General features: G+C 39.0%; 1 protein-coding gene across 1 annotated transcript in view; it reads left to right on the top strand.

Moving 5' to 3' along the window:
- Positions 1-26956, top strand: part of Arfrp1 (ADP-ribosylation factor related protein 1) — a 104427-nt gene that overhangs the window by 23202 nt on the left and 54269 nt on the right. The window contains exon 3 of the mRNA XM_067139418.2: positions 4401-4482. Coding sequence (XP_066995519.1) covers positions 4401-4482 — 82 coding nt within the window. The remainder of the gene's footprint in view (positions 1-4400; positions 4483-26956) is intronic.

Raw genomic sequence — 26956 nt, 5'->3', positions numbered from 1 at the left:
ACCATGGGTCAACTGATACGTTCTTGTCATAAATTCGACACACATTCAACGTAAATAGCTACAAAGGTCATTGGGGTACCAAAGCGGACTAAATGCAATTGTGATGCAATGCAATGCTGGAGACCAAATTGGTTCCTTATATCAAAACACTCAGTGAACATCCCTGAACCACCTCTGAGAGTTTGTCGGTAGAGTTTGTATCCACCCTGTATAATGCCATCCCTTCCATGCACTATTGGTGGCACAGGTATAGTATTGTAAATGTACTGTTATAAATGTATTTCTTTGAAAGGAAGCATGGCTCTTATCTGATCCTTTGAGAATGTGAACAAGCTGGTTGTGCTAACAATCCTCATTACCTATGGCTCATTATCTCAAGTGGCATGGGATTAGGGAATTACTTACTCTGGGATTGAATGCCCTTGACATAGATAAAAATTTCCTTACAGCTTACCACCATGGACTGTTTCCGAGAAAAGCTTTCAAAACTGTGGACGGATCAGTTTAAAGACAAAAAGCTTGGCAGTAGCACAGCTTGGCATGTTTTGAACTTCAGTCCTATTTGTCCTGTGTGTGCAAGTTTCTACAGTGAAGAAATTAATGACTTTTAAGCATTGAAAGAAAGCAAGAAGTGTGTGCTAGTCAGCAGAACATTGCAAACCATCTTTCATTGTTGTGTTGAAACCCACCATAAGTAGATGAAATGTTGGAGACATTCTAAGTGATAAATGTAAGTGGACAGGTGAACCATCTCTATCAGCCAAGAAAATAAGTGCCTAATGTAAGAAGCTGGAAACAGTTTTCATCATTTGGATATTCCAAGTCAGTAAAAAAAAAAAAAAAAAAAAAAATAAAAAAAAAAAAAAAAAAACAGAACTGCAACCGATGAGGTGATTAAGAAACAAGCAAAGCTTATTGGTGACAAATTAGATGTTACAGACATGGCATACAGTAATGGGCTGATGCAGCATGAGAAGCATGATGATGGTGATGATATCCAGGTCTCCTCAACTGCCAAGTTGCTCCAGTATGAAGCAGCTACTATAGCCTCGTTACTGACTGCATCAAAATCATTACACCGAGTTTCCATAGAGCGATTGGGGCAGTGGTACAAGTCTTGAAAAGCACCACAGTCACAGGCACCATATTACTTAGTGAGTTGGAGATGCTGATAGGGACGTGCAGCTTTGAGCTTGCATTCGGGAGATAGTGTGTTCGAAACCCACTGTTGGAAGCCCTGAAGATGGTTTCTTGTGATTTCCCATTTTTGCACCAGGAAAATACTGGGGATGTACCTTAATTAAGGCCACGGCCACTTCCTTCCCACTCCTAGCCCTTTCCTATCCCATCGTCGCAATGAGACGTATAAGTTTCGGTGCGACATAACAAAAATTGTAAAAAATAAAAAAAGCACCATTTTGTGTATTGCCTCATTGTCTTATGGTGGCCCTAGTTCTTACGATACCAGTTCTTATTCTATTAATTGTTCTCCATGTTGGCCATGGTTGTGAGGCATGAGCTGGATTCATCTCTGTTGGCTATTCCAGTCCGGTAGTGTCAGCTGTTGCTACCAGTGCTAGTTCCTGAGACCGCTTGGTTGAAGCAGTTCATGAAACTCTTCCATGATCTAAGTTGATGTGTTATTGCCCGGTGGCCATGCAGAGGGTGACAGTCATCCATCTCTTCTTTCAATTTCTCAGTTTCAGTTGCTAGTTGCTTTCAACAGTGTGTGGTGCTGTATCACAGGTATGGTATGCCCTTTCAACATTAGTTGGTCTTAGGCATCCAAAGACAACACCGCATGTGTCATTCAAGGCAGACTGGCACAGGTGGTGGAAAACTTGCCAAATTGACTGATATTGACAATAAAGTTTTGGACATTCTTGGAAAAAGTTCACCGTCCGTTGACAGCCTCAGTATCCCGGAATCTAATGATGAATCACCCTCAACAGCCATTGTAGATATCTCCACCCCAACATTTTCCTGCAGTGAACAGAGACAACCAAGGAAAACAGTTAGTAAGAGTCACGAAGAAAGCATGGCAGAAAAGAAAAGGAGGAAGATTGATTTGCGAATAGATTTCTTCACCCTAGAAAACAGATAGCCTTTGAAGTGCTGGCAATGGCAAAGCAATTTTGTGTTCAGCCATCTGACACTGTGAAAAAATATTATCGCAAATTGTCTGTGGACAGTGTTGTAGTTTTAGAAGAAGATAGTGAAGTAGTGATTGATTTAAATAGCAATACTAAGTAATAGGAAAGTGGAATTGAAGGATGAATTTATTACAAATTTTTAACTAATTAAAACTAAAAAGAATCTACACCCAGTAAAAATGGATAATGGATATAGAGTGCAGGAATGAAAAACTACGGAGAAGGAGAATTGTGCAAGTTTGTAAAAATAATATTCACTGGTATACCTGTTCATTATTATGCAACTGCTCACATTTCTCCTGTGCCTAGAGCACTAACTGTTGGTAGGTTACCTTAAATACCATATAATCCCGAATACCACCCATCACCGAATAAGACCTGCACACCTGAATTTCTAACGACAAAATTTGGAAAAGAATAAATCACATGTTTACCTACCAATTTTTTACATTTCTGCAAATGTGTTACTCAATTGCTCATTTAAAACACTTTGCAAGTAATAAAAACACTAAAAAACACCACAATGAGAAAGAAAACTAGTTCAATGTACAAATCAGTCATGATTTAACATCATCAGAACTACCACCATCAGAACTTTGATCACTGTCACCTTCCCATACATACATAGTCATCCTGACCGAATGTTTGTGCGAACCGGTCTTTCTAAGCTGTAGTGGCTGTAGCATAGAGGTCAGCCCTCCTGAAATTATTGCCAGATCAGTTTTTCCTTTTGTTATCAATTCCTTTACAGCGTCTGTAGTATGCCGGCGATAACTGTCGAGCACAAGCAGGCTCTTCTTCTGCAATAAAGCTCTCGGCGACATTGCCAAACACACTTCACCCAGTCCTCAATTAGCTCACTGTCCATCCAGCCGGATTCTAAGGTTCGAACGAAAATACTAGACGGCAATTTTCCTTTTGGAAGTGCTTTTCTTTTCAGAGCAACATACGGAGGAAGTTTGGTTCTGTCAGCTAACACGCGTAACGTTACTGTGCAGCTTTGCGTTTTATTACCACCTGTCCTGATAGTAACGCTTTTAGAGCCCTTAATGTAAACCATATTGTCTAATGGAATTTCAAAATAAACGGGCGTCTGATCAGCATTCCCAATTTGAGAAAGTTAATAGGAATTTTGCTTCCACGAACGAATAACATGGTGATGAAAGGCTATCAACGTTTCTTCGTAGGCAACAGGGATATCTTGTGAAATAGATGTACGTCTTCGCATGCACAATCTGTTTCTTCGATAAAAGTTCCTTATCTTCTACGGCTTGCAGTAGAACCCTCCTTTTAAGTTCCTTTGTGATCTGCGATTATTTTAGTTGACACATTTCAGTCAATACACCATAGCCTAGTTCACGTCTTTCAGTCACGTGTTTATAAAGCTATTCTTCTACTTCAGGAAACTGTGCACCCTGCCCTCGGAAAGCTCTAGGATCACCGTTACTTTTTAATAACATTTCCTTTTTCCGCTAATCGCAAATACATGATTTATCAAAATGATATTTTCTGCCAGATTTCCGATAGTTTCAGCTTCCGTTACAACTTTAAGTTTCTCACTCACAATAAATGACCGCAAACACTTTTTTTGAATTCATCACTTGTTACCACTGATGTTTCTTCACTCAGAACGCAAAGTATTAATCAGCTGCCACACCATGCGGTTCAGGTAATGCGGAAGTGAACGATGGAGCGAGATTTCAGCCGTTGCCAAGTTGCGTGACACGAAGCCACTGTTGCCACATCTTCAGAACAAGTGAGACCACGATATGAAAGGCTTAAGCATGACCCTCGCCCGAATTTAAGGAGCAATATTTCTGTAAAAAAAATAAAGTACAGGTGTTATTCAGAATTATACAGTATAGTGTAGAAATGTTGAGACTCCAAGATTCAAAGTTGCATTGGATTGTACATTCTCATTGAATTTTGTTAACATGTGATTTGTCTTCTTAGATATTAGATTTCTTTTTTTCATAAGTTCCAGCAAAAAAGGAACCCTTCTTTCTAAATAAGCATAATTCACTTTTATAGCATGGAAGTTAACATATTTTTTTGACAAATATGCTTTATGCAACCCTTCTTTCTTTCTAAATAAGCATAATTCACTTTTATAGCATGGAAGTTAACATATTTTTTTGACAAATATGCTTTATGCTTGCTAACATTTATAAAATTATTGTTGGTGTATTTTTATATTATTCTGGTCTTCTAGATATCTGATTGAATTTTAAAATACTTTTTTTGCAGTATTTTGCTGAATCTCATGCTCTGATATATATTGTGGATTCTTCTGATCGTGACCGCATTCCAGATTCGAAAGAGGCATTTGGTAAGAAATTTATTCTTTTGTGATTTATTGTTTGGTTTTCCCAAGAAACTGATATTACTGGTATATTAGTAGTTTGAGTGCAGATCATTTAACCGGGCGAGTTGGCCGTGCGGTTAGGAGCGTGCAGCTGTGAGCTCGCATCCGGGAGGTAGTGGGTTCGAATCCCACTGCCGGCAGCCCTGAAGGTGGTTTTCCGTGGTATCCCATTTTTACACCAGGCAAATGTTGGGGCTGTACCTTAATTAAGGCCACAGTCACTTCCTTCCCATTCCTAGGCCTTTCCTGTCCTATCGTCGCCATAAGACCTATCTGTGTCAGTGCGACGTGAAGCAACTAGCTGATCATTTGCCAGCTTTGATGATGATGATGCTTGTTGTTTAAAGGGGCCTAACATCGAGGTCATCGATATATATGTGTGTGTGTGTGTGTGTGTGTGTATTTTTTTTAAAAACTGGAATTGAGATCTGAGACTTGTTTTTTATATTGTGCTTTCTGAACTCTGTTGTTGTTGTTGTTGTTGTTGTTGTTGTTGTTGTCGCTGATATAGATGTTGATTCCCATAGGGAACCTGAAATATTTGTCCCAAATGAGTAAATTTATAATACCAATATAGTTGTTGTTGTTATTATTATTATTATTATTATTATTATTATTATTATTATTATTATTATTATTATTATTATTGTGCTGACCGCATGACACCCCGTAATCTGTAGGCCTTCCAGTTGAGCAGCAGTCGCTTGGTAGGCCAAGGCCCTTTAAGGGCTGTAGTGCCATAGGGTTTGGGTTTGATTATGAATAAACAACTGAATGAAAAACAAAAAAATCACACTTACAGTTTTGGCTGTTCCGTTAGTATAAACAATCTAATCTGTGCGTAGTTTATAAGACGTATTAATCTATCAGTGTTCACTGTTACTCCTACATAGACCGGGCGAGTTGGCCGTGCGCGTAGAGGCGCGCGGCTGTGAGCTTGCATTCGGGAGATAGTAGGTTCGAATCCCACTATCGGCAATCCTGAAGATGGTTTTCCGTGGTTTCCCATTTTCACACCGGGCTAATTCTGGGGCTGTACCTTAATTAAGGCCACGGCCGCTTCCTTCCAACTCCTAGGCCTTTCCTATCCCATCGTCGCCATAAGACCTATCTGTGTCGATGCGACGTAAAGCCCCTAGCAAAAAAAAAACTCCTACATAGGACACAATGTGTTAATCAATACACTGATACATCATAATTAATAAGGTTGTAAGAAAACCATATTTAAAAAAACACAGACATGGAGAAGCACACTTAAATATACATTCCTCTTTCATTTTACACTGCACATCCTACTTTTCCTGTCCACAATTTGCTTTGCAGTACAGTACAACAATCTTCTCCAAGTTTCTGTGAATGTGAGAGGACAATACTTGAATTTGGGAGCAAGTGTCACTGTTAAACATTCTGCTAGATCCACATTATCAATACTATATATGTGTTTTTAACTACGAGGGCCATCCGGAAAGTAGTACCCGTTAGCGCCGCATTAAGTGCTGACGACTCAGGTAGCCGCTGGGCAAGGTCAGACCGCGTCAGTGGCTTGTCTGCCTGCTCTGTGCGAGGTTGCATGACGCTATCATTGCCTGTGTTGTGTCTGTGACCGTTTAAAATGTTTAAACAATTTGAGAACCCCGCCAGTTGTGAAGTAAGGGCCGTGATTAAATTTCATAATGCAAGAAACGTTCGACCTTGTGATATTCATCACCAATTAACGGAGGTCTATGGAGACAATGTGATGGACGAGTCTTCTGTTCGGCGCTGGTGTTGCACCTTCAACCTGGGGAGGGGGAATACACACGACGAGGAGAGTTGAGGGAGACCATCTGTCATTACAGACCAACTGCTGAGCGCAGTAGACGAATGCGTGAGGAACGATCGGCGTGTCACAATTGATAAACTCTGTGAACATTTTCCTAATGTGTCTCACACAATTGTTCATGAAATTGTCAAAGACCATCTGCATTATTCAAAAATCTGCGCAAGGTGGGTCCCTCGCATGCTTACAGAGGAGCACAAAACCAAGCGTATGGCTGCAGCACTGACATTTCTGGGACGTTATTCCGATGAAGGAGACTCTTTCCTGACTCACATCATTACTGGGGAGGAAACATGGGTTTGTTATGCATCACCTGAGAGTAAACGACAGTCAATGGAGTGGTATCATGCTCATTCACCAACCAAAACAAAAAAATTCAAGACAGTTCTGTCCACCAGGAAACTCATGGCAACCATTTTCTGGGATCACCGAGGTGTACTGCTCATTGATTTTATGGCCCATGGAGACACAATTAATGCTAATGCGTATTGTAAAACGTTAAAGAAATTACGGCGGGCAATACAAAATCGACAGCGAGGTCTATTGTCTACAGTCGTCATTCTCCTTCATGACAATGACAGGCCTCATGCAGCTGCGATAACACAACAACTTTTGCAGCAATTCAAGTGGGAAACTTTCGACCATCCCCCGTATAGTCCGGACTTGGCCCTTTCAGATTTTCATCTCTTTACGAAATTTAAAGACTTTCTGGCGGGAAAAAGATTTGACAGCGATGAAGAGTTTAAACGAGCCGTGACTACGTATCTCAATACACTGGTGGCAGAGGACTATGACACTGGAATACAAAAGATCATCACACATTGTGATAAATGCCTAAATTTGCTTGGAGATTATGTGGAGAAGTAGTGTAAAGTATGCTCTTTCCAATAAAAATGTTTATATTTGTTAATATTTGCTCCTGTGTCTTTATTGCGCAAACGGGTACCACTTTCCGGATGACCTTCATACCATGATGTCATAGCCCAGATTTCGTTTGAGGACATCGTAATATTTTGTTTAAAGATAAAGAGTCCAAGGTTTCCTGGGATACCTTCCAGTTCATGCTTCACTTTCTCCATCGTATCTCTAAGACATGGGATTACAACTGAGGTGCTCCCATGGCCCCGACCGGCCCCGGCAGCAGCCCCGGCGCTGTGCTGTAGCCCCGGTGAGGTGGTGGGGGAAGGAGGGGAAGAGGCAGAACCACAGGTCGTCAAGTCAGCGCGTAGCTTACGAAAACAAAATTATTTATGACAATTCTGTGACCACATAAACAAACAATTTATTCTGTATATACATTGCATTTGCCTTAATGTACATTTAGCGTTTAAGTCGATTGTTGACATCGTTTTGTGGCAACTAATTTACCAATATTGGGTGCAATCGATTTGGCAGTAGAAACTCTAAGCATAGCGTCTTATACAACATCAAACAGAGAAGTGCTAGTTCTACATTTAAATTCAGAATTGAAAACATCTGTTCGCATGCATAAGTTGTAACGAACATTGACGTAAATTTTAAGGCACGTGCATGAAGTCTGGGAAATTTTTGTGGATGAACACCTTTGTAAAAGGAAATTAAATCACCGTTGTAGTGGTAGTACCTGTCCTTTAGGATTACGTTTCACTTTAGTTTTATCAGCCCTGTTTGGAAATACGATGGTGATTTTCGGGACGCCAAGCTCGATAGTTGCAGTCGCTTAAGTGAGGCCAGTATCCAGTATTCGGGAGATAGTGGGTTCGAACCCCACTGTTGGCAGCCCTTAAGATGGTTTTCCGTGGTTTCCCATTTTCACACCAGGCAAATGCTGGGGCTGTACCTTAATTAAGGCCACAGCCGCTTCCTTCCCACTCCTAACCCTTCCCTGTCCCATCGTCGCCATAAGAACTGTCTGTGTCGATGCGACGTAAAGCAACTGGCAAAAAAAAAAGATTTTCGGTACGCGCTAAAAATGGGGTCAGACGCGCTGAAAATGGGGTCATAACTATTTCAAGTTGAGGTGCCATATCATTCATTCTTTGAACTGGGCATTGAATTCATGGTGCAAAATCTGTAACGATGTCTGATACTCTAAGATTTTCGTAAGCAGACAAATGCATTGATTTTAATGAAGTAAAATTGTCAAAATTTCCGGCTTCAAGCTGACTTTTCATTAACAAACACTGCAGTTTGAAAGCATTAATTCTTTCACACATGGTGCTAATCAATGTGTTTCTCCCTTGCAATTAAATATTTAAATCATTCAAATAAGATGTTATGTCCACCAAAAGAGAGAGGTCCGCTACCCATTGATTATTCCGCAGAGTTGGTTGTGGAAAACTTTTCATCTCCATGAACAGAGCAATTTCTTCAGTTATTGCAAAGAAGGTTGCTGGCACTTTCACGCAACTTAACCAGCGCACAATACAATAAAAAGGAATGTCGTTACATTCTGCCTCGAGTTTTTAAAAATTCTTTGAACTGCCGATGGTTCAGACCTTGCTTTCTGCAGAAATTTACACATTTTGACACAGTATCCATAACATATTTAAAGCTGCGAAAGTCTTTTGCTGATAATTGTTCTTGATGTAAAATACAATGTACTGCATGGAGTAGGTGGGGAAGAAGAGGAACGTTGCTGCTGAGTGCAGCGCTGGTGCGCCCCAGCACTCAGTGCTCGAGTTGGAAAGGCCTGCTCTAAGACGTACCCATGTGTTTCTAGCTTCTTCTTTGATTCTGGTATGATTTAGAAGTGTGTCGTGGTAAGTGCCAGTTTACTTTGAACTGTTTCATTGTTGAAAGCCACCTTCGCCTCCAGCGTAGCACTGGCATCACTGACATCAAATCCTTCAATCGCATGCTTCATTCCTTCGAATGGTAACAGTAGAAAAGCGCAGCTTCAATCCAAGTTCCCCAGCGCTTAAGGTTGGCTCTAGAGAAAGAGGAACATCCAGTAGGCAATTCCTGTAAACCTCTATCTCCAGAGGTGCTTTCACAAATACTTTTCTTCATAGTGGATATTAGTTTGTTCACATTTGGAAATTGTGCCCTTATTTCTCCTGCAACCCTCTTAAGGGAATGAACTGTGCACATTGAGTAGTGAATCAAATTAGGTTAAAATACCTTCAGTGCTGCAGTGGACCGAGCTCGATAGCTGCAGTCGGTTAAGTGCGGCCAGTATCCAGTATTCGGAAGATAGTGGGTTCGAACCCCACTGTCGGCAGCCCTGAAGATGGTTTTCCGTGGTTATCCATTTTCACACCTTAATTAAGGCCACGGCCGCTTCCTTCCCATTCCTAGGCCTTTCCTGTCCCATCGTCGCCATAAGACCTATCCGTGTCAGTGCGACGTAAAGCAACTTGCAAAAAAAAATGCTGCAGTGGCTTTTAACATGTAGCTGGCAAAATCTGTCAGAAATACCTGGAACTGACTGTTGTGCCCACTTGAAGGCCAGAGCAGGCGGATGGAATCATTGACAAAGCAAGCAATTGTAGAATGATTTACTCTTTCCAACACTTTGCAAGAGGTAAGATACGGGGTACCCGGTTCATCTCCACTCAACTTCCCGACCAGCATGTTTGCTACGTATCTGCCACATGCATTCGTAGTCTCGTCTACAACTCCCGTGATCAGACAGTCAGGTAACTCGGTTTGGATTTCTTCCGTCACTGAATTGTAACATTTGTTGAAGTATGCTTTCCGAACTGTGGACTGTTGAGGAATAGTATGGTTGCAATACTTCTCAAGAAAGCTATGGAAATGCAGGTTGATTAATCTATGAAGGCTGTGCCGAAAGTTTTTAGCAAAGTGTGAGAAAAAAAAATGTATTTGCAAAACAACAATTACAACTTTTCAAAATACATTTGGTTAGTATGTATTAATTTTTCCATTCTCTGAAACCACTTAGAGAACGTCTCAGTCTGAGATTTTTTCGGGATGTCACTTAGTGCACTCTTGTACACTGCAATGGCCTCTTCATCTTACAAAAAATGCTGCCCGTGAATTTTTTCCTTGGTCTTAGGGAACAGAAAGAAGTCACACGGGGCCAGGTCAGGTGAATAGTGGGGATGAGGTAACACTCACTTTTTCGTTTTCCAAAATGTCCATTGTTCTGGCAGCCCTGTTCGCAGATGCATTGTTAGGATACAGCAGCAGGTGCCCACTCTTGGACTTCGGGTGCTGTTTCCTCCATGTGGCGAAGACTTTAAGACAGTCACTCAAGTACCATTCAGCATTGACTGTACAACGTGTGTCCAAAGTCCCAGAGGTGAGATGGCTCATTTTTGTGAAAAAAATTGCCACCATCTTCCTTCCAGAGCTCCAACTTTGTCGAACTTTTGTGGGTGGTTCCTCCCATGGAAAGCACCACACAGAAGACTGTCTCTTCATTTCAAGGTCACCAGGAGAGTTGGCCATGCAGTGAGGAGCGCACAGCTGTGAGCTTACATCCGGGAGATGGTGGGTTCGAATCCCACTGTCGGCAGCCCTGAAGATGGTTTTCTGTGGTTTCCCATTTTCACACCAGGCAAATGCTGGGGCTGTACCTTAATTAAGGCCACGGCCGCTTCCTTCCCATTCCTAGCCCTTTCCTATCCCATCGTCACCAGAAGACCTATCTGTGTCAGTGCGATGTAAAGCAAAATAGCACAAAAATTTTAAAAAAAAGCATTTCAGGTACAGAGTCATAATGGTAGACCCATGTTTCATCACCTGTGACTATATTGTAGGTGTCTTGGGACTGCCCTCCATTGAATTTTTCTAGCATGAAACGACAGCGGTCCACTCTCGCCTCCTTTTGGCTTTCTGTCTGGGAATGTGGCAGCCAACGGGCACATCTCTTGGTAAGGCCTAAATAATTATGAACAGTGGTCTGTGCTGATGTTGAACCAATATTTAGGGTCCCTTCAGTGTCACAAAATGTAAGATGTGGATATTCTTTGATCATTTTCCTCACCGCATCAATGTTTTCCTGAGTCACAGCTGTTGCTGGGCAACCAGGAGGAGGTTCATCTTCAATTGGCTGCCTACCTTTTGAAAACTTGCAAAACCAATTTCTAACTGTGGCCCTAAATGGGGAAGCCTCACCAAAAACACGCAGCAAAGAAGAATGGTATTCTTCAGCAATTAAATTCTTTTCATAATCATAAAAAATTATTGCGCGACAGACTCAGCACTGGCTGTACTTTCTTCCCGCGCTGTGGAGGAACCACTGCTGGGAGGGGTTGCTTGCGCATGTTACAAGGTCAAGAAACATCGCTCTTTCAAATGAGAAGAATCCCATTGTCCTCAGAATTATGCTTTACAGGCTGTTAAAGACTTTCGGCATAGGCCTCGTATTACAAGTTATAAATCTCATCGTTGGGTCTGTATTGAGCAACATATACCTTTCTGAAAGCATGTTTCTTGAGGGTCCACCTTTTCAGTACATTATGTTTTTTACATTTTTTATTAATGTACATAAATAATGTTACATCATTACTATGTCTTAACCTGGATCCGCCCAAGATTGAATTTTTTGAGAATAAAATTGTAACTTTTAGCGTTGGATACAGTGCGCGCGGTTACAATAATAAGAGTCCAAGAAGACTGTGTAGTTTGCCGTGCCATATATGGCACGCTGGGCGGATTCAGGTTAAGCGGATCATGTTTCGCCTATTTTTATGGGCATCTTCAGCTGCTGTTCCTAATATCTAGGATCAAAATTGCTAGGATCCAAGGCTTTGTTTATGCTAAAATGCTTAAAATAGTTTGGCTAACATGAATTGCTCTGTATAAAAAGTTTATACATGCTATATAACTTATAGAAACATCCGGCTGACTTGAACTGCTCTCGTTTGGCGAACGAAATAAACACAAATTCATCACACATCAATTACAAACAAAATAAAGAGTTACAAAGTAAAATAAAATGGAAGGACGTAATCATAACAACAGCCAACAAAGGCTGTACCACAGTAATCACGAACAAGAATGACTACATTAATAAGACAGAATTCTTTTTCACAGACAATTCTTTTTCTTTAATCAACAAGGATCCCAAAGCCCAAATCCAATGCAATCTCAAGACTTTGTTAAAAAAATTCATCCTTTTTACTAAACGAACAGGAATCACAAAAATTAGTAAACATGAACCCCACTATACCAACTGCTAGAGCCCTATCAGAAATACACAATACAGAAGTTCCCATCAGACCAATCATCAACAGTAGAAATAGTCCAACTTATAAGACTTTACAGTTCGCACACAGTTTTCTCAAAAAATATTATAGATTTCATAATAGTTCTCCACTGAAAAATTCCATTGATTTTTGTGAGAAGTTACAAAAATTTAAAAGTACTACCAAACCACGTCATGTGTTCCTTTGATGTCTCCAATATGTACTCGAACATTCCAACATACCTGCCAACCCTTCCAATTTACTGGGAAACTTTCCGTTTTTAACTCGTCTACCGATATTCCGATTTTTAATTCTTCCTATTTTTGACCAATATAACCTCCAGTACAGTCAATACTCGTACCCTAGGATAAATTGTTATGTGATTGTGTAATTTACCCAACTTCATTTTCAAGCGTTTTTATTTGATGCTTTATTTTGCAAGTGTATCGTCCGTCGCCGTCGTGTGTCGTGTTTCCTGCTCGCTACAGCAGCATGTGTGCTTTAGGGCTGGGGATTCGGGACGGCAATCGTCCTACAAGCAAGAGAGGCTAGCGAGCGCTAACGACTCAGTTAATCGGGACGAAAGAATGAGTTTCATATTGTGTGGTTCGCACATTATTAACATCGTTCTGTGCGTAATTTCGTTGGAATTGTATGCCGCGTGTTTTTTCTAGCGGTTCCGTGCTTTTCCCCATGTCAAAGTCGTATGTTAATAATGTATGAGGCATACCGATCTGTTTTGTATGTGGTAGTTTAGCGTATTTCAGTGCATTTTTGTTTATTCTTTCTTCATAATTTTAATGAGTTGAATGTATTTCAGGGAGTTGTGTCGATGACAGTTTCTGGTATTTTCTCTTCACATTATGGCCAAAAAACATAAGAAACGTTACCTCCAAGTGTTCAGAGGTACCTATAAAATTAAATTTCTGTTCATTTTACAGTCTTAATAAAGGAAACTATTATGCGAATCACCTTGGGAGATAAATTTTATTTCGAGTTATCAGAGTTTTGAGATATAAAGAATACCGTTTTTGAGCATGTGTAGCACATAATTGAATGATATATATCTACGGGCTTTTACTGAATGCATTATGTTTAATGGTACTTAAAAATATACAAAGCAACTCTATTTTACAGCATCACTTTAATTATAACACTTATCATAGTAACTTTTTAGAAGACAGGACACGGTACATAAAGTAGTGAAACAAGAAACATAGCTCCGTTAACACGTTTGGAAAAAAATCCATTAGTCTCTTCTGTTTGTTGTGGTTAACCTTTCCTCCCTTCATGTTGAAACTTCTTGTCAATACACGCAGCCGAGTTTCGTAAATGGAGCTTGTCATTCGCAACTTCTGGGCTTGCTTTCGTACGTGACCGGTAATTAATTGACACCCGAAACACGGCGAGGCTTTGCCGATTTGCCGATCACTAGAAGTTTGAGTTTTTGGTTGCCGTCATATTATTTTCCAGCTTCACTGGAACCCTTTCTGGGCCTGTACTACGACAGCCAGATAAAAGTGCGGTATAAATTTATTTGGCAGTTTGGACATTAATCTGGAAGTTCGGTTGAAACCGCGTACTACGACTTTCGTTTATGTGCAGTCTGGGAAAATATTCTCGAGTATAGGTATGCCGAAGTTGGAGAGGCTGTTAACGCTCTTATCTGGGACTTAGCTCTTATCGGGGACGCTGCTGTAAAGAATCAAGATGGCTACTCATGAAGATGAATCTACATCTGCATGATGCTGTGCGAAATTAAGTTGTTACAATGTAATTTATGTATATATTTATGAAGTATGTCATGCTTCCTGTCCAGCTATCACAGAATTCTTAAAAATTTCCCAAGCTAGTAAGTTGTTGCTATTGAGTATATCAGTAGTACACAAGCAGTCAACTGCAAGTTTCATGAGTAGCCGTGGTCGTTAGGGCATCAAAGTTTGCTGTTAAGCATTTTTTCGTGCGTTCAAGTCCCAAATAGTCTTAACAATTTTTTACCTTGTAAATGGTAGTCGGTAGGGTACTAGAGGTGATAGTACACATTTCCTAATCATTAAAATGTGTGTCAAAAGCATGGGTTCTATTCCAAATCTATCCGCGACGCACATATGGAGTAAAGGTATACGACGTTCATGGCGATTCGTCCGTCGAATGAGGATGTTAAGGAGGTTATATTTCTTTTACTTCATAACAACTTGCTACAAAAGTATTTACGCTAAAGTGAGATAAATGCTTGCCAGTTACTATTCTCACATTGTATTGAAAAAGAAAGAAACTAACTACTTATTCAATGAGCAAACAATAAATTGAATTAATAATAAAATGAATGATCCCACGCTGCATCAGTGACATTAATTATGAATATAAACTTTACTTTCGTCGTAACGCGCAACCTCGTAAATAGTACTAGACAAAAAAGATACATAACCTGAATCTAAACTTTTGCATCTAGGTTACATTTTCAGTCTTTTTATTTTCTATAACAGTTTCAATTTCGTTAATTAATTTTAACATTTCTTCGTATGTGTATATTTCAGTCCTAATTCTGTTTTTGACCTGGACTTCCACATTATAGCTTAAAAAGAGTCTGATGTTGGATTCTAGTAATACAATTTCAAAAGGAATAGAGCTAAACAAACGAAAACACCAGGGAACACGTATGCCACCACGCTAAATTTCACTATATTTTCAGTAACCTTATTACCAACCCAATAAAAATGTTACTACATCTTCCGCATTACAATCCCACCGTTAAAATCCGTTGGTAGTACGCAAGAAAATATTTAACTTCTAGTTTGCAAAACTGCAGCCTACGTATCTGGCTGTTTATCTGACAGTCGTAGTACAGGCCCTTATTATAGTAACTTTTTAGAAGACAGGACACAGTACATAAAGTAGTGAAACAAGAAACATAGCTCCGTTAACACGTCTGGAAAAAAATCCATTAGTCTCTTCTGTTTGTTGTGGTTAACCTTTTCTCCCTTCATGTTGAAACCTCTTGTCAATACACGCAGCCGAGTTTCGTAAATGGAGCTTGTCATTCGCGACTTCTGGGCTTGCTTTTGTACGTGACCGGTAATTAATTGACACCCGAGACACGGCGAGGATTTGCCGATCACTAGAAGTTTGAGTTTTTGGTTGCCGTCATATTATTTTCCAGCTTCACTGGAACCCTTTCTTTACTTGTTAACTGTTCCTCTCAAAGCGCAAATGCCGTATTGCACAGTTAATGTTGCACACAATTCGAGTTACAGAGTATTTTTTGCTTCAAGGGAGGAAATGTTTGCTTCAAGAAATCGAGAAATTTGTATAACCGAATTTTAAGAATAGAGAAATAAATACACGTCAAGAAATAGGACAAACGGCCAGAAAATCTTAGTTCAAGAAAATGAAAATTCTAGTAATGGAGGTTAGAGATATCGAGGTTCGACTGTATTATTATTCATATGTAAGTGTCATAAATGAGAGTGATTGGTACATTTTTTTGTAACCATTTAAATGTTTTTTAGTTTAAGATTTTAAATTTAATGGTCAATTCACATTGTAACTGTAGATATGTATGCTTTCTATCCTGTCCTTTTTTCACTTAGACCGTGATGCAGTATATGTGATGAAATCCAAGAATTAAAAATCTTCCTATTTTTGATTTCTAAAAGTTGGCAGCTATGATTCCAACAAGGGAAACAGTCATCACCAAATTCAGCTTAACTAAACATGACCGCCTCAGCGTAATGGAAATCGATGAATTCATCAAAATGTTAAATTTCGTCCTCGACAAAAGAATTTTCACCTTCAGCAAGGAAATATATTGTCAGAAAGGTCTATCAGTGGGAGATCCAGTGTGAGGAACTTTAGCAAACATTTACCTTAATCATGTAGAACACACAAACATCATAACGAAAATACAAGGTTTAAGTCTTTGGATGCGCTATGTTGATGACCATTCATCATCTTAGACCAATGTTTCAACAACAGCGCAAACATTTTGTAATACCTCAATTCATTAGATCAAAATTTAAAATTCACAGCAGAAGATGAAACCAATAATTCTGTAAATTATTATTATTATTATTATTTTTTTTTTTTTTAAGATATCACCATCACGAAAAGACGACAGCTTCGAATACTGTATTTATAAGAAGCCAACATTTTCTCCAAACACAATCAAGAACAACTCATTACATCCCAACATTCAAAAATGGGCAGCTTACTACAGTCTAATGCATCAAGTGTTTAAAATACCCCTCACACCCAAAGACCTCAACAAAGAATTACAGTACATACGGAACATGGCCAAGTTCAATGGTCAATAAAATATTAAGAAAAATGACAAAGTTAATTCCAGAAAATGAAAAAAGTAAGTCAAAATTTGCTACTTTCACTTACAGCAATCCCAAAATATGTCAAATTTCCAACCTGTTTAAGAAATACTACTTCAAAATGTCTTTTAAAAGACAAAATACCAACCAAGGCATGTTCCTGAATCACAACAGCGTCAACTCCAATAAAGACTAATACTCAGAATCTGGGATATATAAACTCACTTGTACCCAGTGTTTTGTTTCATACATCGGATAAACAGGAAGAAGTTTCTCAACGAGATGCTTAGAACACTTCAATGCAAACGAACACCATAAATTCTTGGTAATGAGTGTCCATGTGAAAGAAACAGGACATACCTACACAACCATAGAACAAGATTTAACCATACTAAAGAGAATGAAAAAAGGTAAATTGATGAACGAGTTCACATTTTCATAGACCAGGTTTTCAACAGAAACCATAATTTAAATGAATTACAGAGGCTAAAAATCCTCTTACCGGGCGAGTTGGCCGTGCGCGTAGAGGCGCGCGGCTGTGAGCTTGCATCCGGGATATAGTAGGTTCGAATCCCACTATCGGCAGCCCTGAAGATGGTTTTCCGTGGTTTCCCATTTTCACACCACGCAAATGCTGGGGCTGTACCTTAATTAAAGCCACGGTCGCTTCCTTCCAACTCCTAGGCCTTTCCTATCCCATCGTTGCCATAAGACCTATCTGTGTCGGTGCGACGTAAAGCCCCTAGCAAAAAAAAAAAAAAAAAAAAAAAAATCCTCTTTATGACCAAATCCCATGTTTATTTAAAATATTGAAAATAAAAGAGAACCTGTTCCAAAACATTAACAAATCTCCACACGTCAAAAGTTCCACCCACAGACAGATCCCCTTCTCTGACAACAGCCAATGCCCCTTCTGCCCACCCCTCCCCAACCCACACCCCTCCACGCAACACACACAGATACAACATGAGACGCACAGCATTAGCCGCTGCCATTCGGGTAGAAAGCGTCACAGGAGCAAGCCAGCCGCAAGAGAAGCGAGTGGGTGAGTAAGGTTCCACTTATCATCCTCATTTTATACTTTATTTACATAAACTTCACAACTAAGATACTTTTCTCATTACAGACTCTCAATCCACCACTCTCAGTCCTTTAATGAGCATTAAGGTCCACAACAACCGAAAGAACGATCTTGAGAAGTTCCCTCTTCCGACCCATATAACAGCAAGCAGCCCTGTTTTGTATGTATGTTCAGTCCGTCAGCGATGCCGCTGGTGGGATCCTCAACAGCTCTGCCATCAGCTGTCATAGATGGCCTAGGCATCACTGAAGAGGCGTACTAGGGAAATGAGGATTGAGGTAGTTTCCCGTTGCTTTCCTCACCGAGCCAGAGTTGCTATTACATATCAGTCTGCCAAGCCCACTGAAATGCATACACCAACCGACCCTATGAGCAACATTTTCACACCATTCATAGCAGGAACTGGCTGCATAAGGAGTGGCATTACTAGCATCGCTTATACCTCAGTCACTTTCATATTGTCAAAGCCAAGGATAAGACAGAGACAGATCTATGAAAGTAACAAAATTTCTTTAGCCTATACCAGAAGACATAGCGCACTTAAACACTAGGTCCTGGCAGCAAAGTCATAGCCCTGTTTTACCTAATTATAATTATAATCATCACAAGGCAACGAAGAAGAAAAACAGTCAGACAACTAACCACATCAACATCCCACGAAACCACAGCTGAATTTTTATCTAAAAAATGAACATCACAAAAAAGTGACAATTTAAGTCAGTGAAGTTTCCATTGGTTGCACACATGTTGAACATTACAGACTGAATGTCATTATAAGTAACGTTAGATTGAACTAATATACAGTCATGTAATGACATTCATCATCATCAATCACTACTGATCTGCATTTAGGGCAGTCGCCCAGGTGGCAGATTCCCTATCTGTTGTTTTCCTAGCCTTTTCTTGTCAAGGTTGTTTTTATAAAATGTATAATAATCTGTAAACATAACTTTTTAGACAGAACAATTCATGTCAGCTGGATGTTTCTATAAGATACATAGCATGCATAAACTTTTTAGATAGAGCAATTCATGTTAGCCCAACTATTTTAAGCATTTTAGCATAAACAAAGCCTTGGATCCTAGCAATTTTGATCGTAGATATTAGGAACAGCGGCTGAAGATGCCTACAAAAAAAATAAATAGGTGAAACATGTCCCGCTTAAGACATAGTAATGATGTAACATTATTTATGTAAATTAATAAAATAAAAAAACATAATGTATTGAAAAGGTGGACCCTCAAGAAACATTCTTTCAGAAAGGTACAGCCCTCGTATTCCATGGAATATTTGCAGCAATCATTGCGTGTCAAAAATCAAAGTTACACTCATTTTGTCCCAAAGTGGATGGAAGTTCATGTAAGGTTTGTCTTGCCACTATCAATTCGCTTAGTGCTTATATTAGCTGAGGTACTAGAGTTCTGTATGATCTAGTACTTTTTTCACATAAACATGACAACAATTATTTTACCCTCTGTAGTACAATCTGCATCACCTCTAATCCAGCATTTTACAAGGTAACTGCTTCTACTATTTTGTTTCGGCATTTTGTGTAATTTTGCTTGAAGGTGAAACTTGGAAATAAGTCACCGTACAGCTCACTGACAACACGGTGATAATCAGCACTGAAATATTTAACTATTAACTCACATTCACACACCTAGGATACACCGTGAACTTCAGGAGTGGGCAGAGCTCTGAGCACTGCACACAGACTAATTTGTTTCGTTCATAGGGATAAGGTTCATTGCACTGAGGTTCCTATAGCTCATCAGCAAGTAAGTAACTTCCTATAGCCCATTAAGCCATTTCGCTTGTAGTGAATTTTCCTTCCCCTCTGAAGCAATATTTACCCCATCCTTCGCACAGATGATTGAGAAGCCAGATATTTCAGTGTGTAAATACCTCGTAAGGAAGCACTCAGTTGATGCTTATCTGGACCTTGGACTGTTGCTGCATGCAGTCACTAATTAACGTATTCTCTAAAGTGTTGACAGGAATTGATGCACGCTGTGTTCTTTTCTTGAAATATCACCACAGCTGTAATGTTCATTCAGAACAAGGCCATTCATTCCTAAAGAGTTCACACTATCCATAATAAAAGTCAAAAGCATGCATGATAAATCCATGTATGCATTAATTTCAAATATATGCTAATATGCACTATTAATCTTAATAAATCGTCCAGTTTCACCTTCGGATGCACTTGTCATTTTTGGGGGTCTACATATCGGGAAACAAAATATGCTAGTATACAGTGGCCCTTGTCAAGATGAAATGAACTCTGGATCCTCTCTCCAGGGCAAGCATGTACTGTGTTCCATGTTGGTATGGGATGGTTTATATGGAAACTAGCATGCGCTGGAACACTGGGCTGAAAGAACATAAGTGTCATTGTTACCTCATCCTGCCTGAAAAATCTGTAGTGGCAAGCATGCTCTCTTTTTCCTTGATCACAAAATTTGAAGAAACAGTGGTTCTGTCTACCATCTTTCAGTTCCATACACCACCCCTCTTCCAAGAAGCTATGTTGAGATTGTGAAGCACAACACCTGTTTCAACAGTAAAGAAGAAGGGTGGCATTTACTTGCCACAAGACAACAGAAGAATGGTTGTGCTGGTTCATACTGAACAAGTCCTGGAAACACCAATCTTAGATAGAGACAAGATGATACTGTCACCTTTTCACTACAGTACCATAAAAGTCTGGGCATCCATCCAGCCCATGTCATTTTGTCTTGACAAGAACTACTGCATGGTAGTCACAATGTTGACATATTTAGAATGTCAGGAGTAGACCAGAGCTTGAAAATTAACTTTGGTTTTGAAAATCTATACCAATACTGCATATAAAGTGATCTTATGTCCAAACTTCTCAAGCTGGTGAATATTCATCCTGTGGCTACATTCTTAACATCAGGCTATGATAGTTGAGTGGCACTCTCATGCGACCACAGTTCACATCCCTATGCTCGGGCTGTACCTTAATTAAGGCCATGGCTGCTTCTGGCCTGCTCCTAGTCCTTCCCTGTCCCATCATCGCCATAAGACCTATCTGCCACATTAAGCCAGTTGTAAAAGGAAAAAAAGTGGTGATGATATTTCACAGACTGCAATGGTGAACAGTTTTGTGAAGATATCATATTTTAAGAAAAATGCTTGTTTGCTAAAATAATTTTTAATATTTTACCAAGTACTGTATTGTATTGGTATATCAACTATCTGTCCAATGCAGGATAAACCATGGATACCATTCTCTTAGAAGAAGTTATCTGCTATATCATCAGCACATCACTGCAAAATGCTACACATCAAGATTTCTGTAAGTTGCCTCTCTAACTTGTTATATTGACTTAAAATTATCTTATTTGGGCTTAATAATAATAATAATAATAATAATAATAATAATAATAATAATAATAATAATAAATGAAGGGGATCATCATTGATGAACTTCATATTTCTTATTTCAGTAACCAACACTGGAACAGTGGGAAACAATTGCTTGAAATCATATGGTTGCCATAAGGGAAGTTCCTTTTTGCCCAGATCAGCAACATGTAAGAAGCAGAAAACATCATGTGAAATGTTACGCCTTGGGCTCCTTTCCTCTTTCTGTATTCGTCATGTGTTCCTATACCAGTCACCCCTTGGGAAGGCCCATGGCCGTGCAGAGAGAGAGCAGAGATGACAGTGTCTGTCTTACTCATTCCCTGACTGCGATGTTGCGGGCCCTCCATCCCTCGCTACATGCTGACCGAAGGTGCGTTTCTATGTGTATTCGGTATTCTGTTGAATTTTTAAATTTGACATGATTACGGTCTTTTAAATTATAACAAATAAGGAAAAACACAAAGCCTGGTAATGCAGTAAGCATGCTTATTCAATAAGCATCACAAGTTTTCTTGAAGGCAAGATTCAGTGGTTTGAACTCAGTTCATGGGGAGTTTTGGTGCCCATTCTGTGTCAGACCTTTCCCAACCTACTTCAAGCAAATGCCAAATTGGTGTCTTGTTAAGGTTAACTTTAATAATAATAGTAATTTAGCTTGTTACGCAATTGCAGTAAGCAACATTAAGTAATAAGCCGGGCTGAGTGACTAGGATAGTTGAGGCGCTGGCCTTCTGACCCCAACTTGGCAGGTTCGATCCTGGCTCAGTCCGGTAGTATTTGAAGATGCTCAAATACGTCAGCCTCGTGTCTGTAGATTCACTGGCACATAAAAGAACTCCTGCGGGACAAAATTCTGGCACCACGGCGTCTCCAAAAACCGGAAAAATAGTTAGTGGGACGTAAAGCAAATAACATTATTATTATTATTATTATTATTATTATTATTATTATTATTATTATTATTATTATTATTATTATTATTATTATTAATTAATAAGCATCTTCTTTCTTGTAGGAACATTCTCTATGCAATTTGTAAGGTCATAAAACGAGTAATAATAATAATAATAATAATAATAATAATAATAATAATAATAATAATAACAATAATAGGCTGATGACAATATTCAACAATGGTCGCAAATTTGGGAAAAGTTTTGGAACCAGAGGAGAGAGACAAAACAGCAAGTAAAATTTTCTCTGCAGAGTCCCAACTTTCCTTATCCGCTGATGTTTACCTCTGAAAAAAATAAACCTTTTACATAACTTAGGATAAGCTTTACAGGTTCAAATACTGAGCACGGACAAACTTGGAAAAATATTATATTTCGTGCTAGGTTATTTCAGAATGTCAAAAAAATCGAAACAGAAAGGAAAAAACTAACTGGTAATTCAAAAATGATTACGACAAATTTAAACAACGAAACAAATGGTGCAGATTACCTGGAGACATTCTGATAACCATTAGCATGTGTATATTAATACTTTGATGTTTTTACATTGTGATATCCAGTACGAGTACAAGTAGTGAATCATGAGCTTGCTCTCTGGTTGATATCGCCCTTGAATCACAGCATCTATTACTCTTAAGTAAAGTGAGGATTTGATGGCTCTAAACATTCCCCAAAATAGGAAGACAAATAAGCCCTTAAAATGATAATTAAGGAAAAACATCTGTAAAGCTAAAAAGAAGCATGTCAATCTTCACGCTTCGTTTTATAGATCAAGATTTTATTTTAATAGATGAGTCAACAATCCTCTTGACATTTTTCAGCTCTACTATGCAATCTTGAACTTTGGCAACATCATCCACTGGTCCTCCAGCTTCCTTCTCAACCAGGCAGTAGCTATGCACCCTATGAATTACCTCTCGTGCTTGTCTGTGCAATACTGTACACCTTTTACCTTTTTCTGCCATCTCACAGTTGATAAACAATAACACCACAACACACCAAACAATGAAAAAATCACTTAAAACAGAGAAAGTGAAGAAATACTATTAAAACTTGAACCAGCACCTTACAGAGCAGTCACAAGGCTAATACCGGACGCTATTGGATGAAGGTTACGTGATTTGCCAAGGCGCACACCAGGCCAAGGGCCTTCCGAAATGGTGACTGCTAGAGTATTTAGCACCTATCTTTATCTTTTCTCTTCTGTTTCTCTTGTGTTTCTCTGATTTTCTTTTTATCGTACACTTCTCATGTCAGTCCAAAGACCTGTCAAGATGACCCAGTAATGAGTGTTGATACCCAATCTCCTGACAAAGCTGCAAATCAGAAACCAACTCATCAGGAGCTCAGAAGAAATGGATGTAGAAAAATGGGATTCATGAGAAGAAAGTCCATCTGTGTGAAGATAGCAGTGTATGAAGAGTTAAAGGGTGTCCTGGTACTATTGTATTTTCATGTTTGTTTTTGTCTCTTCTTTCTGTCGTTCCTTCTTTCCTTCTTATGTTTATTCTGTTTATCTCCTAGTTCCTATCTTTCTGTATATAACTTGATTGTTTGTTCCTTTCCATTACTTACAAGTTTAATTTTTCTTGTATAATTTGGGACTCTGTAACGCAAAGTGCAGTAGAACATGCATAATCCAAACCATGAAAAATCCAAACCCGAACTCTCAATTTTTAACGTGCGTTTGAAAAAGTGTGCGGACACGGTTCACTCTCAGCCCTCTCGACTCTGGTCGCCAGTGCTGTACGACAGTGTGGATGGCTGGGTCCGCCTCAAAGTAAAGTTGAAAGAGTCCGATCCCCTTCCACCTTCCTCTGTACCAACCCAGTTGATGAAGGCGAGACTACTCCAACACATCACTCGTCTCCAGTTAGGCGTGGCATGCACACTGTGAAAATTAATGTGTTTACTTTGTTACAGTGGCCCAGCTTATTCAACCTAAGTTAACATTTAACTGTGTTTTAAAATATTCTAAATGTAAAGTTAACCAAATTAGCATTTAATCAACATTAGTTAGGCCTAATAATAGGTTAACTTCTTAGTTAGCTGCCGGGTTGAGTGGCTCAGTCCGGTGGTATTTGAAGATGCTCAAATACGTCAGCCTTGTGTTGGTAGATTTACTGGCATGTAAAAGAACTCCTGCGGGACTAAATTCCGGCATCTCAGCGTCTCCGAAAACTGAAAAGTAGTTAGTGGGACTTAAAGCCAATAACATTATTTATTATTATCTTAGCTTTACTGTCCAGCTTCAAGCAGTTAAATTCTGTTTGTTAGCTCAGAAGTATTTAATATAGCAGGTGCATTAAATGTATCTGTTTACTTTACAACCGGGTGAGTTGGCCATGCGGTTAGGGGTGCGCAGCTATGAGCTTGCATCCGGGAGATAGTGGGTTCAAACCCCACTGTTGGCAGCCCTGAAGATGGTTTTCCGTGGTTTCCCATTTTCACACCAGCTGTGCCTTAATTAAGGCGATGGCTGCTTCCTTCCCAGTCCTAGACCTTTCCTATCCCATTGTCGCCATAAGACCTATCTGTGTCGGTGCGACGTAAAGCAAGTAGAAAAAATATTTCTTTACAAAGGAAAATTTTAATGTGTCCTCTTATTCAATACATATCTCCATCAATAGATCTAATATCTTGTCATTTAAATGTATCTGTGTCATGAATATTTGCACGGGTTGAATATGAACAGGTGTAACTAGAGGATTAGCAGGAGTAAAATTATCAGGATCTCCTAATATATAAGGTTCGAGAAGAGTTAATAATAGTAGAATGGCAACTATAATGATGAACCCAAAAATGTCCTTAAAGGTGAAATAAGGATGAAATGGAATTTTATCTGAGTTTCTATTTAAACCTAAAGGATTATTTGACCCTGTCTGGTGTAGGAATAAGTGGTTTCCCATTTTCACACCAGCTGTACCTTAATTAAGGCGATGGCTGCTTCCTTCCCAGTCCTAGACCTTTCCTATCCCATTGTCGCCATAAGACCTATCTGTGTCGGTGCGACGTAAAGCAAGTAGAAAAAATATTTCTTTACAAAGGAAAATTTTAATGTGTCCTCTTATTCAATACATATCTCCATCAATAGATCTAATATCTTGTCATTTAAATGTATCTGTGTCATGAATATTTGGAATAGATAGACCTTTTCAAGAAAAAGTTTGAAACAAAAGCGATGTTTTCAATGATTTGACAGTACAGTCGTTCATACGACGTCTCTTCCATCCTTTCTACAGAGTTCTAAGTTCTTATGTGAACTCTATTATACCTTATTTTTGCTTTCTGCTCTTGTTTGAGGAATTAATACTGGAGTTAATAGATACTTTCTCAAGAGATAACCATTATCACCCAGTAGAATACCTTCAGTGATTTCTCTAGTTTCAAATTGTGCTCTAACCTGGCAGTTATTGAAAATAGTGCTGCCATGCACAGAACCAGACCAACATGCAATAATATTTCTAATAAGCTTTTTCAAATCACAAAAAAATTGTTAAATTTCTGTTAATTTAGGGTGGTATATTCTCCTGTGCAGTATCTCTCCATCCTGTCATCAGCATTTTCATTCTTTGCATTCCTTTTCTTAATTTCACATAGTACAGTAGTTTGATTTGTTTAATTGTACGTTGGTTAACCTTGGCATGCACATTAAATTCACTACAAATTTTCTGCCAACCGTTACTTTTGGCTTTCAGCATGGATCCTTTGGTATGCTTATTTTCTACAATAGATATGTGTTTGGAAATAATTTCCAAAAGAAGAGAAATTCAAACCATGCATTATCTTACTCTCAGCCTTTTCAACATTGTATTGATCTATTCCGTAACAGCAAATTCATAGTCATTACAACCTCTTTATGATGATTTCCTACGCCTTGCTTTACAGCTGTATTCAAACAATAATGCATCAGAGCACGCTCAAAAACTGCACAGTTCTGCCACTGCCTTTTAGATTTGCACTGATCAAGAATCTCATGAGAATTAATAGTGTGTTAGGTAGCATTTCCTAGGAATCGTTTGGATAAATGCAAGAATCTTAACAAGTTGTTTAATTTTTAACAAGGTGTTAAAAAGCTTGTTTATGTTCTTTTAACTGAGTTTGAATAAACTGGGCCATTTTGTTTACATTTTGTTTTTTACTTTACTCTATTCATCATATTGAAATGGCATCAACCAGAGAGGCCATAAAGCACACTTTTTAACAGTTGAACACAAACTAGTAATTTTGGATAAAAGTGATGAAGGGTGAATGTGGTGCTTCTTCAGCTGGAATTTACAGTGTGGGAAAGGCAACAATCAATGATTTAAAGAAAAAAAGTAGAGTTTCATAAAATATGCCTGTAAGTTGGATTCTGAAGATGGATATGAGAAACATAAAACATTATCAGCAGCAAACAACTCTGTTGCAATTTTTTAGTTTTTTGCACAAAAAAGGAAGCATGGGTGAACCAATATAAGAACCTCTTGTTTGTGAAAAAGCCCTTCAGTGGAACAAAAAATTGGGAGGATCATCCAATTTCAAGGCCATTTCAGGGTGGATGAAAAACCTTGAATTACAGATTGACATAAGAGAACTTCAGTTTCAAGGTGAAGAGCTGTAGAACGCTGCAGAATTATACAAAAGAAAAAAATTGCCGCATTAATTTCTGAACAATGTTATGGACGCAGTGACGTTTATAACGCAAACGAAACAGGTCTAAATTGGCATGCTTTCCCACAAAAATCCTTAGCTTC

The sequence above is a fragment of the Anabrus simplex genome, chromosome 2 (genome assembly GCF_040414725.1).
Source record: "Anabrus simplex isolate iqAnaSimp1 chromosome 2, ASM4041472v1, whole genome shotgun sequence".
Classification (NCBI taxonomy): Eukaryota; Metazoa; Arthropoda; class Insecta; order Orthoptera; family Tettigoniidae; genus Anabrus; species Anabrus simplex.
The sequence above is the reverse complement of the archived record's forward strand: the minus strand, read 5'-3'. Positions and strand labels throughout refer to the sequence as shown.